The 15,628-nt window shown below is 42.6% G+C and overlaps 1 protein-coding gene across 1 annotated transcript in view; it reads right to left on the bottom strand.

Moving 5' to 3' along the window:
* ccdc17 (coiled-coil domain containing 17) overlaps positions 1-15,628 on the bottom strand; it is a 97,253-nt gene that overhangs the window by 64,160 nt on the left and 17,465 nt on the right. The window contains exons 4-5 of the mRNA XM_063063453.1: positions 3,402-3,464; positions 300-429 (exon numbers count right to left, since the gene is read on the bottom strand). Of these exons, the coding sequence (XP_062919523.1) occupies positions 300-429; positions 3,402-3,464 (193 nt within the window). The remainder of the gene's footprint in view (positions 1-299; positions 430-3,401; positions 3,465-15,628) is intronic.

Below are 15,628 nucleotides of genomic sequence, written 5' to 3'. Positions count from 1 at the left end.
GTGATAGGTCTCTTTTTCTGACTAACACAAGGCTCAATCATTGCTGTTTTCACTGGGATCTTGACCCAGCAATAACGAACGAATGCCAACAAACTTTCAGGTCAGGATGGTGCACACCTTGAAGGGAACATGGTGTTATTGTTGATCCCAGAAGAACTTCCTGATGCTTCTCTAAGAGAATTGATAATTAAACTCTACTTTTATTTACATATATTTGTTATAACTAAAGAATGAATGTTAATTAAAGCTAAGTCCATTTCAGTTGGCAATTAAAGGCAAGATTGTATAAAGCTCCTTACCATCTCTTTGCTCCTCCAGTTCCCTGTTACGAGCTTGAATGTCTGCCAAATAACGGCCATGCATTTCGGCTATTTCTCGTACACGTTCCAGGTGTTCCCACTCTCTCTGCACTCTGGGGCTCACCTCAGACTATTAAATATTTATTTATTTTAAAAGTTTAAATTTTCTTAGGAGATGAACTTCCACAAAATAAATTCTGTCAATTTTCTTGAATTATCGCACATAATTGTTTTTACCAATATTACCAACATGATTGTTATGCATCAATTAGACACTGCAAGTGTGACAAAACTATTCAGTAACAAATGCTGTGTAAATTAAGCCAAGATTACCCTATACATCTGAGATTCAAGCAAAGGGAGGATGTAGAACCAAGGGTGGATCCAAGCACAATATGCTTGCTGAGAACATTGATTAATACAACTTCACAAAGCTTTAAAAGTCTTCATGACAACAAATTTCAAGAAAACTGAGAAAATTTAACAAATTTTCATGTTTTTAAAAATTTACAGAGTACACAATTTTTAAATTCACTCCATATTCTAGAGATGGAAGTTGGAATTAACAACTTCATCTCATCGAGAGTAACTGAATACCATCAAGCAGGAGCACCTGTGGTTGCTACAGTATCCACTTCTAGATATTAGTGAAAATTTAAAGATCTTATGTTATCCTTTCATGCATTAATGATCCATTCTTTGTGCTTTTTAAAAGAATGGATCAAGGCTCATAAAGTAAGATAATCAGCAGGCTCAGCAAAGACAAAAGGATATTCTTTTCAACTAGTTTCTCAAATACCTAACCTCATCCTCTCCAACTTCTTTTCATGCAAGACAATGGAAAATTTATCATGCCAAAATGTCCACCATTTGTCCACCAATTTTCTATTTCTCTTTGGTTAATCCATTTTACATTTCACTGCTCCATCACTAATCCTGTATCTTTGTGCGCATGCGCTGGTCGTGCATCCAGCCTGTTACAGCTGTTCTGACTAGTTTTCTTACTTTTTTCTTCTTACTTTTTTAACTTATGTTATTTGTTGTATTTTTTTCATAGTAACACATTGAAGCTGCACCCTGTCTAACGTGCTGGTGGAGAGAGTTTTATTTGGGTTTTTAGCGTTGGAAATAGTTACATTCGGACACGTCTCATTAGCAGGGCAGCAGTATGGTCCCATTGTTTATTCCAGGGACCAGCTGATTGCGCTTATGCCGGCCGGTTTAGCAAACAGAGCGGCGGACACCCCTGCTGAAATCTGGAGGAAAACACACAGAGGATGCAGAGGGGGATCACAAAGGCGAAGAAAGAGGACCGGGTCGAGACAACAGAGACTTATGGAGAAGAGGAGTTCTCCACTTGGACTGCACGTGGACATACCCGACCAAACTTTTCCATGGAGGGCTTCCAGACCATTCGGGCTGACTGGAAGTGCACTGAGAGCGGTAAGCGTAAAGGAGTTAGGGTCTTGCTGTTCTGGTTAACAACGGATGGTGCAATCCTGGTCATATTACGATCGAGGAACGTGCTTGTAGCCCAGATATTAAACTTTTTGCTGTTGGACACCGGCCATATTCCATCAAGATACAACACTGGGCGTCATGGGAGGTTGTTCCTGCCTGTGGCCATCGAACTTGCAGCTCCTCCCATGGAGGGTCAGACACTCTGAGCCAATAGGCTGGTCCTGGACTTATTTCCATCTGGCATAGTTTGCATATTGTTGTTTGATTGTTTGTGGTTTTTGTATTTCTATATTTATGCTCTATTCTCGGTTGGTGCAGCTGTAACGAAACTCAATTTCCCTCGGGATCAATAAAGTATGTCTATGTCTATTTCTCCAAGATAATTTTCAGTAGAACATAAATAGAACAACATAACGTTGGATAGGCCAGCGACTCATCATGCTGTGCTAGCCTTGATGTCAATTTGCACTGTGTCCTCTTCTTGTGTTATCATCTTTTCATTCCATATTTGTCTCCATCAAAATGCTTCTTAAACTCAACCAAACTGCCTTCTTCCACTACAACCCCTGGTAATCCATTCCAGGCACCTACCAGTCTGTGTTAAAAAAAACTGTAAAGAATACCTTTAAACTAACCACACTCCACACAACCTTTAAAGCATGCCCTCTTCTATTAGACAGTTCTACCTCAGGGAAAAGATTCTGATTGTTTACCCCATCTGTGTTTCTCATACAGTAATTTTAAAATCCTGTCAGGTCTCTCCTCAGTCCCTGACAGTGCAGGGAGATCAAGGCAAGTTTGAGCAACTTTTCCTTATAGCCTGTATCCTTTAATCCAGCCAGCATCCTTGTAGATATACTCTGCACCCTTTCCAGTCTTCACATCCTTTATTCATTAGGAAACTAGAACTGCACGCAAGTGTGGTCTAACTGAAGTGGTATATAACTACAGCATGACATCCTAACTCTGATACTCAACACCCCTTTCAGTGAAGGCAAGCAAGTTTGTGCACATTCTTTACCACTTTATTCAGTCGTGTAGTCACTTTCAGGGGGCTATGGAACTGGACTTCAAGTTCCTTCTCTACCTTAATGCTATAAACTCTCTGTATTTTCCTTTCATTTGGCCTTCCAAAGTGCATCACTAGACACTTCCACAAGTTAAACTCCATCTGCACTTTTCCAGCCATACTTGTAACTGATACAATTTCACTCAGCATTTTGGTATTTACAATATATATTTTAAATGAGAAGGCCAAATTTCTATGCAGACATCCATAAATGTTTTGACATTGAGTGAACAACACAAAGACACTTGTATTTTTAAAGGAAATGTGCATAAATATTTGAAGTAAGGAAATATCATGGGAATACAGAAAGAAAATTAGCTTTCAGTACAATAATCAACCTAAAGCTAAGAGGATTAGCTTTGGGCTGGTTATTGTACTGAAAGGTTAGTGAGGGGCTGAATGGCCTCCTTTACTAAATTCCTTGTTTGTAAGGAGCAACTTGAAGTCACTTTTGTCTGTGTTTAGTTGAAGTGGAAAGGAAATGTGAATTGGAATCTCAAAATGAGGCTCATGTTGATTTACACAGCATATAGCAACCAACCTAAGTAAGAAAACCATAAGGTTTTACATACCTCCTCTTGCCAAGATCTATACGTGGGCAAGCTTCCTTCAATTGACATCTGTAGTTTGTGAAACTAAATGAAAGAATAGCAAAAAATCAAATGCAGTAATCTATTGTTAGAAATGAAATGCTGCAGAATATATATAGTGAAAACAAAGGGTCAAAAAAAAGGGTCATAAACTTGTAACAATAAAGAAAAAAACATGACTGTTGTGAGAATTTTGAAGTCAATATCTCTGGAGCAGACTTTTAGTTACACTTTCTGGAAACTGGTCCAATTGTGAAATTTATCAATTAGCTGTGCTGAGGCTTTATTTTGTAATCCAATATATATTGATCGAAAGGTGCAGTAATCTACAGTTTTTGCAAGAAAAATTGACAAGATAGCAGGTTTTCTGAAACAACATTTCTTAAACACATTCACCTATAAAAGAAAATTGAATAAAACAGTTGCCAAAGGCAAATTGTCCTAGTGATCCTTGATTCACACAAGGCTATTCTGAAGTCTGGTTTGGTCACCTGGTGAGAAAATACTCCAGAATGACAAAATATGAATTATAAATAACTCATTCCCTCGACCTCTGGCTTCCAAATGTAATGCACTTCAACAGATTTCCCAAATCTTAAGAATGAAACCTACTCCACCATTTGTCAAGGTATTTGGGCTGATAGAGCATAGAACCATACAGCACAGAAACTTGCCTTTTAACCCACAATGTTGTGCCAGATGAATTAAATTAGCAATCAAATTGTGAACTAAACTAATTCCGTCCATCTACACAATATCCATATCCTTCCATTTTCCTTACATTTACATACCTATCTAAATTTAGGCCTCCAAACAGCAGCTGCAATATGGATTACAAATTACAGCATGAGATAGAAAAGGCATGTCAGAAGGGCAATGTCATGATAATCGTTGGGGATTTTAACATGAAAGTCGATTGGGAAAACCAGCCAATACTGGACCTCAAGAGAGAGAATTTGTAGAATGTCTGAGGGATGGCTTTTTAGAACAGCTTGTTGTTGAGTCCACCAGGGGATCGGCTGTGCTGGATTGGGTGTTGTGCAATGATCTGGAGGTGATAAAAGAGCTCAAGGTTAAGGAACCATTAGGGAACAGTGATCACAATATAATCGAGTTCACTTTGAAATCTGAGAAGGAGAAACTAAATTCCAATGTGTCAGTATTTCAGTGGAATAAAGGAAATTACAATGGCATGAGAGGGGAACTGGCCAAGGTTAAATGGAAAGGGACACTAGCAGGATGAACAGCAGAGCAGAAATGGCTGGAGTTTCTGCAAAAAATGAGGGAAGTGTGAGACAGATATATTCCAAATAAGAAGACATTTTTGAATGGAAGAAGGACACTACCATGGCTGACAAGTGAAGTCTGAGCCAAAGTAAAAGCAAAAGAGAGGGCATACAATGAAGCCAAAGTTAGTGGCAAGATAGAGGATTCGGAAGCTTTTAAAAACTTGCAGAAGGAAACTCAGAAAGTCATTAGGAAGGAAAAGATGGATTATGAAAGGAAGCTGGTGATTAATATCAAAGAAGATACTAAAAGCTTTTTTAAGTATATAAAGGGTAAAATAGAGTTGAGGGTAGAAATACGACCAATAGAAAATGACGCTGGAGGTATTATAATGAGAGACAGAGATGGAAGAGGAACTGAACGCGTATTTTGCATCAATCTTCACAGTGGAAGACATTTGCAGTATACCAGGCATTCAAGGGTGTCAAGAAAGTGAAGTATGTGCAGTGAAAATTTCAACTGAGAAGGTGCACAGGAAGCTTACTGGTCTGAGGGTGGATAAAACTTCTGGACCTGATGGAATGCACCCTCAGGTGCTGAAGGAAATAGTCGGAGAGACTGTGGAGGCTTTAACAATGATCCTTTAAGAATTGATAGATTCTGGCATTGTACCGGATGACTGGAAAATCGCAAATGTTACTCCACTATTTAAGAAGAGTGGGAGACAGCAGAAAGGAAACAAAAGACCTGTTAGCCTGACATCAGTGGTTGGAAAGCTGTTGGAATCGTTAGTTAGGAATGAGATTATGGAGTACCTGGAGGCACATGATAAGATAAGCTAAAGCCAGCATGGTTTCCTGAAAGGAAAATCCTGCCTGACTAACCGACTGCAATTTTTTGAGGAAATTACAAGCAGGGTAGGCAAAGGAGATGCAGTGGATGTGGTGTACTTGGATTTTCAGAAGGCCTTTAACAGGAGGTTGCTTAGCAAGGCAAGAGCCCATGGAATTACAGGGAAGTTACTAGCATGGGTGGAGCATTGGCTGATCGGTAGAAAGCAGCGAGTGGGAATAAAGGTATCCTATTCTATGCCAGTTAACAGTGGAGTTCCACAGGGGTCGGTATTGGGACTGCTACTTTTTACAAGATATATCAATGATTTGGAGTATGGAATTAATGGATTTGTGGCTAAATTTGCCGATGATACAAAGAGGTGGAGGAGCAGGTAGTGTTGAGGAAACAGAGAGCCTGCAGAGAGACTTAGATAGTTTAGGGAATGGGCAAAGTGGCAAATGAAATACAATGTTGGAAAGTGTATGGTCATACACTATGGTGGAAGAAATAAATGGGCAGACTATTATTTAGATGGGGACAGGATTCAAAATGCAGACATGCAGAGGGACTTGGAAGTCCTTGTGCAGAATACCCTAAAGTTAACCTCCAGGTTCAGTCAGTGGTGAAGGCGGCGAATGCAATGTTGGCATTCATTTCTAGAGGTATAGAATATAAAGACAGGGATGTGATGCTGAGGCTCCATAAGGCACTCGTGAGACCACACTTGGAGCAGTGTGTGCAGCTTTGGGCTCCTTATTTTAGAAAGGATTTACTGACATTGAAGCGGGTTCAGAAAAGATTCACGAGAATGATTCCAGGAATGAAAGGATTACCAAATGAGACACGTTTGGCAGCTGTTGGGCTGTATTCCCTGGAGTTCAAGAGAATGGGGGGGATCTCACAGAAACATTCCGAATGTTAAAAGGCCTGAACAGATTAGATATTTCAAAGTTATATCCCATGGTAGGGGAGTCTAGGACAAGAGGGCACGACTTCAGGATTGAAGGATGTCCATCTAGAACAGAGATGCGGAGAAATTACTTTGGTCAGAGGGTCGTAAATCTGTGGAATTTGATGCCATGTGCGGCTGTGGAGGCCAAGTCAATGGGTGCATTTAAGGCAGAGATAGATAGGTTCTTGATTAGCTAGGGCATCAAGGGGTATTGGGAGAAGGCAGGGGAGTGAGAATGACTGGAAGAATTAGATCAGCCATACTCAATGGGCTGAATGGCCTACTTCTGCTCCTACATCTTATGGTCTAACATCTCTTAAAAGTCTCTATGTATCTAATGTATTTTCCTCTATCACCAGCCCAGGCAGTATATTCCAAGCACCCATCACTCTGTGTTTAAAAAAAATCTTGCCCCTCACATCTCCTTTGAAATTACCCTCCATCTCACCTTAAGTGCATACCCTCTCGTATTAGACATTCCAACCCTGTACGTTGAAGAGATACTGTCTGTCTACTCTATCTCTGCCTCTCATAATCTTATAAAACTTTATCAGATCTCCTCTCAGCCTCCACTGCTCTGGAGAAAACAAACCCATGTTTGTCCAACTTCTCGTCATCTAATGCAGGCAGCATCCTGGTAAGCCTCTTCTGCACCCTTTGCAAAGCCTCGACAACCTTCCTTTAGTAGTGTGACCAGAACTGTTTGCAATACTCCAGATGCGGCTGAACTAGAGTTTTATAAAGCTGCAACATAAATTCCCGACTTTTGAACTCATTGCCTTGACTAATAAAGGCAAGTATGCCATCTGCCTTCTTAACCACCAAATCAACCTGTGTAGCCACTTTCAGGCAGCTATGAACTTGCACCCCAATATCCCTCAGCTCATCAACACTGTTAAGGGTGTTTCCCTTATCACTGTACTGTCTTTTTACATCCAACCCAACGTGCAACACTTCAATCTGTCATTTCTCCACTTATACCTGCAACTCATCTGAATTCTGCTGTATTCTTCGTCAATCTTGTATGCTATCTACCAGTCTTTATATCATCTGCAAATTTACTATCCTATCCATCGACATTTTCATCCAGCTCATTTATATTTATCACAAACAACAGAAGTCCCTGTGGAACACCAGTAATCATGGATCTCCTCCTAGAACAGGTCTCTTCAACCACTACACTCTGTCTTTGATGGGCAAGCCAGTCCCGAATCCAAATGGCCAATTCTCAATAGATCTCATGCATCTTAATCTTCTGGATGAACCTCCCATGAAGGACTTTGTCAAACGCCTTCCTAAAATCCATGTAAACATCCTCAGCTCTACTTTCATCAATCACCCTGGTCACCTTATCAAAAATCTCAATTCGTAAAACATGATTTGCACTGCACAAGACCATGCTGGCTCTCCCCAGTTAGGCCATGGTTTTCCAAATGCTCAATAATCCGATCCTTAATTATCTCCAGTAACATCCCTTCCACTGACGTGAGGCTCACTGGTCCACAGCTTCCAGGATTCCCTTCTTGGATTAGCTACTTTCCTGTCCTTTGGAACCTCACCTGTGGCTAGAGAGGACAGAAATATTGGTCAAAGCCCCAGCAATCTCTTCTCTAGCCTTTCTCAATATCCTGTGGTATATCCCATGAGGCCCCAGGGATTTATCCACCTTAATGCTCTTTAGGAGACCCAAAACTACCTCTTCCTTTACTTTGAAATGCTCTAGTATATGAATATGCTCAGCACTGATCTCCCTATACTCCATGTCCTTTCCCTTGGTAAATACTGATGTAAAGAAGCTCACCCACATCCTCCACATCCAAGCAAATGTTCTCTCCATTACCCTTGAGTGGACTTAGCCTCTTGCTCTTGATGTTTGAATAGAATGCCCTGAGATTCTCTTTAATCTCACTTGCCAAGGACTTTTCATGGCCCATCCTGGATTTCCTCATTCTATTCCTGAGTTCTTTCCAGTCTTCCTTATGATACTCAAGGGCTCAGGTGATTCTTGTTTCCTAAGCTTGACATCCTTTTCCATTTTCTTGACAAAATTCATCATCTCTCTTGACATCCAAGCTTCTCTTATTTTGCCTTCCTTGAACTTCCTTCTGACTGGAACTCACCTGTCCTGCACTCTATGCAGTTGCTCTTTAAACACCCTCCACACGTTGGATGGAGACCTGCCCAAAATCAGCTGTTCCCAATTAACTCTCCCTTGTTCCTGCCTCATGCTCCCCTAATTTGCCCTGCTCCAGTTTAATACTCTCCCACAAGGACCATACTAATCCTTATCTGTAGCTAACTTAAAACTTTAGGTGTTGTGTTCTGGTCACTGTTCCATACCTGCTCACCCACAGAAGTTTCAGTGACCTGGCCAGGCTCAGTACAAACCTTCCTCTTGTTGGACTATTTACATTTTGACTTAAAAAACCCTCCTGGATGCACCTAATAAATTCTGCCCCCTCTAAACCACTTGTGCTGAGAAGGTCTCAATTTATGTTAGGAAAGTTGAAGCTCCCCATGACAACAACCCTATTGATTTTACACTTTTCCTTCATCTGCTTGCACGTGTTCCTCGGTCTCCTGGTGGCTGCTGGGGGAGTCTGTCGTACAATCCCATCAGAGTGATTGCACTCTGTTTTTGCATTCTACCCATACAGACTCAGTGTACAAGACCTCCATTCTGTCCCCTATGACTGCAGCTGTGTGATATTGTCCATGATTAGTAGTGCAACTCTCCCATTTCTTTTACCTCCCTATCTTTTCTAAAACATCGAAAAACCCTGGGACATTGAAGCAGCCATTCCTGTCCCTCTCTCAAACAAGTTTCTATAAGGCCACAGCTTCGTAGATCTATGCTCTAAGTTTATCACCTTAAACCATAATATCCCTAACATTAAAATTCATACACTTCAAACTATCCATTCCATGATTCCTATTACTTTGCTCCTGCCTGGTTTTACTGTCCCTGACATCTATCTTCCTCTTCATCCTTCCACTTTTTCCACCATCTGGTTTGCATCCCCCTGCCAAACTAGTATAAACTTCCCTAGTAGCACTAGCAAACTTCCCAGCCAGGATCTTAGTTCCCCTCCAGTTTAGGAGCAACCCCTCCCTATTGTACAGGTTACCTCTGCCCCAGAAGAGGTTCCAATGATCCAAGAGGCTGAAACTCTACCCCCTGCACCAATTTCTCAGCCACTCATTCAACTGTACCATCATCCGATTTCTGCCCTGACTAGCACATGGCACCAGGAGTAATCCAAAGATCATTACCTTGGATTACCATAGCTCGTCAGACCCGCTCCTAACTCCCCATACTTACTCCACAGGATCTCTTTCCTCCTTTCTACCTTTGTCATTAGAGTCAATGAGCCCCATGACCTCTAGCTGCTCACTCTCTCCCTTGAGAATATTCCCTAGCTGATCTGAGACATCCTGGACCCTAACTCCTGAATCAGAATAAGAATCAGATACAGTATCACTGACATTGTATCTCATGAATTTTGTTGTTTTGTGGCAGCAGTACATTGCAATACATAATAGTAAAAGAACTGTGCTACAATAAGAATATACATTAAAATATTCAATTAAATGAGTAGTGCAGAAAGAACAATAAAAAAGGAAAAAAGTGAGGCAGTGTACGTCGGTTCCTTATCCATGCAGAAATATGGTGGAGGGGGAGAAACTGCTTTTGAAATGTTGAATGTGTGCCTTCAGGGTCCTGTACGTCTTCTTTGATTGTGGCAATAGGGTGGTGTGTCTTGGATGAAGTGGGGCGCGGTGGGGGGGGGGGAATCTTTAATGATGGACGCCATGTTTTTGAGGCATCGCCTTTTGCTAGTGCTCATGACTGAGCTGGCTAAGTTTACACTTTCTGGAGCTCTTTCCGATCCTGTGCAGGGGCCTCTCCACACCAGCTGGTGATGCAACCTCTCCAAAGTACATTCGTAGAAATTCACGAGAGTCTTTGGTGACATACCAAGTCTCCTCAAACTCCTCATGAAATGTAGCTGCTATCATGCCATCACTGTAATTGCATCAACATGTTGGGCCCAGGATAGACCTTCAGAGATGTTGACACCCAGGATGCTGAAACTGCTCATCCTTTCCACTGGTGATGCCTCAGAAAGGCAACGTATCATCCTGAATTCTCGTTCGCAGCCATAGAATCTCCTGTCCATCCCCCTAACTATTGATTCTCCTACCACTATCGTTCTGTTTGACTTTACCCTTCCCTGCTGAAACTCTTACCACCTGCACCAATTACTCAGCCACTCATTCATCTCTATTATCATCCTATTTCTGCCCTGACTAGCACGTAGCATCAAGAGTAATCCGAAGATTATTACCTTGGATTCCTTTGGTTCTTGAGCCTCTTCCCTGAAGCATGGCCACAGTGCCACAAGTCCATTTGCTGCTGCTGTGGCCTGATAGTTTACTCCCCCCCAACCCCAGAAGTATCCAAAGGGCTATACTTGTAGCTGAGGAGAAACGGGCATAGGGAGCACTGCACTATTTACTCTACCCATCTACTTATCTGAAGCCTGCACTCTTGGTGTGACCACCTCAGTAAAAGCTTCATCTGTGAGGTTTTTGTCAGTCAGGAGTGCGCTTCCCACAGATGCAGTCATCAGGGAGGTTGTTAGGTACCCTGAAATTCCACATATTAACAGGAGGGGCATTCCACCACCTCTCTACTACCCTGCCTACACTGAATTAAGGACCAAAAAAGACAACAAAAAAAAACTTACCTGCACTTATCCCTGATTTCTTTCTGAAACCTTTGAGTTTCAAACTCACCCGAGTCACTTACTCAGCCTCTTCCTGTTGAACTTCTTATACCTTCGGCCCTAACTTTTACAATCAAAATAAATTATTCCAAATGACTCAGAAGCATCCTTAGCCTCCGTCTATTCTCTCTGAAACCTGTTCTGCCAAAGCCTCCCACCTTAACCCTGGCCCATGCTAAAATGGCCCCTCCAGTTACACCTTGCTTCTTCTTATTGGCTCAGATCCCACTCTCTCACTTATTCCTTCAATGATCTTCTATCTGATCTCCATTTTCCTGCACCACCTCCCTTCAAGTTCAAGCTTAACTCTCACTCAACCATACATGACTGCAGCCAAACTAAACAGCATTACTGGGGCCAAGGTGCAAAACAGAGCACTGATGGTCATAAACAGCAAAAGGCACATCTAGCACATAAGATAGCAGTAAAATACAGTCACACAAGCAAAAATATAGTGCAGGTCCCTGAGTCCATGAATGTTGCAGCAGCAGGCAGTTGAACACAATATGGCTTGTCTTCTGCTGAACGAACACCGGAGGGGTGGGCAGCACCAACTCCAGCTTGGACATCATGCCACACTGCCTCTGGCACTTGGTGGAGCGCACCAATGCCTCTTTCCTAGATAGCTGTGAACAGGCAACACCGCAGCTTGAAGCACAGTTGTCGCTATCACCAAGGGCACACAGCTCCCCTGCAGTCCGCCAGTGAGTAGGACTTGCAACATTCTACGTTAGCTATGTCCAACAGGGTCTTGCCACCACAAGATGATCACTTGCTGTTAGACTGCACATCACCTTCATGCACTGACTCCTCCAATCCCTCTTTGATGCAGGCAGCAGCACGATCCACACCGAGTCCAATTCCTTCCGTTTCTCTGCCAATGAGCAACTCGCAGAACTTTAAGTTCTTAATGTCCAGCAGGATCTCGTGATTGTAAAAAAGTAACTTTTGAAAAGGGGACAATAACACCTTTGGTTATCCCTGTAGAAGTCACTGTGTGTGAGCACCGTCATTTTACTGGAGGTTTCCATCACCCAGTGCCCAAAAAACTATCATCCTATTTCGAATAAACCCAGTTATTGAGCCTCCACAGTTCTCCAGGGTACAGAATTCCAAAGATCCACCATCTATTTAGTGAAGAACTGTCATTCAAATCCTGAACACTTTATTCTGAAACATCAGTCCTGAGCTCCTTTCTCATCAGTCATGAGAAACATCCTCCCTCATCTAGCCTGTCAAGCTCTGAAAGAATTTGATGAGTGTCAGTGAGATTTCTTAATCTTCAAATCAATCCCAGTCTACTCAATTTCTCATCATTTAGCTAACCTACAATCTCTGGAACCAGTGTAATGAATTTTTGGTGAACGCAGCAGGCCAGGCAGCATCTGTAGGAAGAGGTGCAGTCGACGTTTCAGGCCGAGACCCTTCGTCAGGACTAACTGAAGGAAGAGTGAGTAAGGGATTTGAAAGTTGGAGGGGGAGGGGGAGATCCAAAATGATAGGAGAAGACAGGAGGGGGAGGGATAGAGCCAAGAGCTGGACAGGTGATAGGCAAAAGGGGATATGACAGGATCATGGGACAGGAGGTCCAGGAAGAAAGACAAGTGGGGGGGGGACCCAGAAGATGGGAAAGAAGTATATTCAGAGGGACAGAGGGAGAAAAAGGAGAGTGAGAGAAAGAATGTGTGCATAAAAATGAGTAACAGATGGGGTACGAGGGGGAGGTGGGGCTTAGCGGAAGTTAGAAAAGTCGATGTTCATGCCATCAGGTTGGAGGCTACCCAGACGGAATATAAGGTGTTGTTCCTCCAACCTGAGTGTGGCTTCATCTTTACAGTAGAGGAGGCCGTGGATGGACATGTCAGAATGGGAATGGGATGTGGAATTAAAATGTGTGGCCACTGGGAGATCCTGCTTTCTCTGGCGGACAGAGCGTAGATGTTCAGCAAAGTGGTCTCCCAGTCTGCGTCGGGTCTCGCCAATATATAAAAGGCCACATCGGGAGCACCAGACGCAGTATATCACCCCAGTCGACTCACAGGTGAAGTGTTGCCTCACCTGGAAGGACTGTTTGGGGCCCTGAATGGTGGTAATGGTGGTAAGGGAGGAAGTGTAAGGGCATGTGTAGCACTTGTTCCGCTTACAAGGATAAGTGCCAGGAGGGAGATCAGTGGGGAGGGATGGGGGGGACGAATGGACAAGGGAGTTGTGTAGGGAGCGATCCCTGCGGAATGCAGAGAGAGGGGGGGAGGGAAAGATGTGCTTAGTGGTGGGATGGAGGGAAAGATGTGCTTAGTGGTGGGATATTCTTTCTCTCACTCTTTTTCTCCCTCTGTCCCTCTGAATATACCTCTTGCCCATCCTCTGGGTCCCCCCCCCCACTTGTCTTTCTTCCTGGACCTCCTGTCCCATGATCCAGCTCTTGGCTCTATCCCTCTCCCTCCTGTCTTCTCCTATCATTTTGGATCTACCCCTCCCCCTCCAACTTTCAAATCCCTTACTCACTCTTCCTTCAGTTAGTCCTGACGAAGGGTCTCGGCCTGAAACGTCGACTGCACCTCTTCCTACAGATGCTGCCTGGCCTGCTGCGTTCACCAGCAACTTTGATGTGTGTTGCTTGAATTTCCAGCATCTGCAGAATTCCTGTTGTAATGAATTTTTGCTGCATTCCTTCTCAGGAAGGCACACATTAGGCAAGGAGTTGGAAATTGCTGACTAAAATTCATGTGTGGTCTCACACAGCCTCACAGTTATAGTATAATTGCAGTAATTTTCCTTATTCCTGTATTCAAGTCCAATTGTAATAAAAGATAACATAGTAGTTGCCATCCTACATGATGGTCAACCAGGTCACCTTGAACTTCAATGCTACCCACTCAATCATCATTTAAAAATTATTCTGCTTTCCTATTGTGCAATGAAGCAGATACCCTCTTTCCACATTATATTGCATTTGTGATGTTCTCACCCACTAATGCAACATTTCTATAACCCTGAATCTTCATTACATTTTCACACCCTCATCTGGTTTAGCATCATCAGTAAACTTGGAAGCATAACAGTTTATTCCTTCAGCCAAATTGTTACCAAATATAGTAATTATCTTGGGTCCTATTGGCACTGGTCGCAGGCTGTCAACTATTCACACTCTTCTTTCTGACCAATAACCAGCTCTCAGTCCATGTCAGTACATATTCAGTTCCATGTGCTCCAACCAAGTTAACCAACCTCCTGTACGAGACCCTTCACTATAAATACAGTGCCTATAGAAAGCATTCACCCCCTTGGAAGTTTTCATGTTTTATTGTTTCACAACAGTGACTCACAGTGAACTTAATTTGGCTTTTTGACAACAGAAAAGGATTCTTTTGTGTCAAAGTGAAAACAGATCTCTACAAAGTGATCTAAATTAATTATAAATGTAAACACAAAATAATCAATTGCATAAGCATTCACCTCCCTTTAATATGACAACAAATCATCACTGGTGCAACCTATTGGTTTTAGAAGTCACATAATTAGTTAAATGGAGATCTATTTTTGGAGACCCGTGTGCAGTCAAAGTGTTTCAATTGATTTGTAGTAAAAAATACACCTGCATGAGGAAGGTCCAACTGCTGGCAAGTCAGTATCCTGGGAAAAACCACACCATGAAGGCAAAAGAACACTCCAAGCCACTCTGCAAAAAGGTTATTGAAAAACACAAGTCAGGAGTCAGATGGATACAGAAAATTTCCAGGTCACTGAATATCCCTTGGAGTATGGTTAAGTTGATCATTTGGGAATAGTAAGAATATGGCACAGCTGTAAATCTGCCTAGAGCATCCGTCCTCAGAATCTGAGTGACCGTGCAAGAAGAGGACTAGTGATGGAGGCCACCAAGTGACTTATGACAACGCTGGAAGAGATACAAGCTTCAGTGGCTGAGATAGAAGACAACACTGTTGCCCCGGTGCTTCATCAGTCACAGCTTTATGGGAGAATGGCAAAGAGAAAGCCATTTTGAAAAAAAACTCTCACGAAATCTCGGCTGGAGTTTGCCAGAATGCACATGAGAAAGTCATAAGTCAGCTGAAATAAGGTTCTGTGGTCTGCTCTACTCTCTATATACCCATGACTGTCTGGCTAGGCATCGCTCAAATACCATCTATAAATTTGCTGAAGATACAACCATTGTTGGTAGAATCTCAGGTGGTGACGAGAGAGTGTACAGGAGCAAGATATGCCAACCAGTGGAGTGGTGTCACAGCTACAACCTGGTACTCAACATCAGTAAGACGAAAGAGCTGATTGTGGACTTCCAGAAGGGCAAGATGAAGGAACACATACCAATCCTCCTAGAGGGATCAGAAGTGGAGAGAGTGAGCAGCTTCAAGTTCCTGGGTGTCAAGATCTCTGAGGATCTA

The sequence above is a fragment of the Mobula hypostoma genome, chromosome 12 (genome assembly GCF_963921235.1).
Source record: "Mobula hypostoma chromosome 12, sMobHyp1.1, whole genome shotgun sequence".
Classification (NCBI taxonomy): domain Eukaryota; kingdom Metazoa; phylum Chordata; class Chondrichthyes; order Myliobatiformes; family Myliobatidae; genus Mobula; species Mobula hypostoma.
Note: the sequence above shows the minus strand (reverse complement) of the source record. Positions and strands in the feature narration are given on the sequence as shown.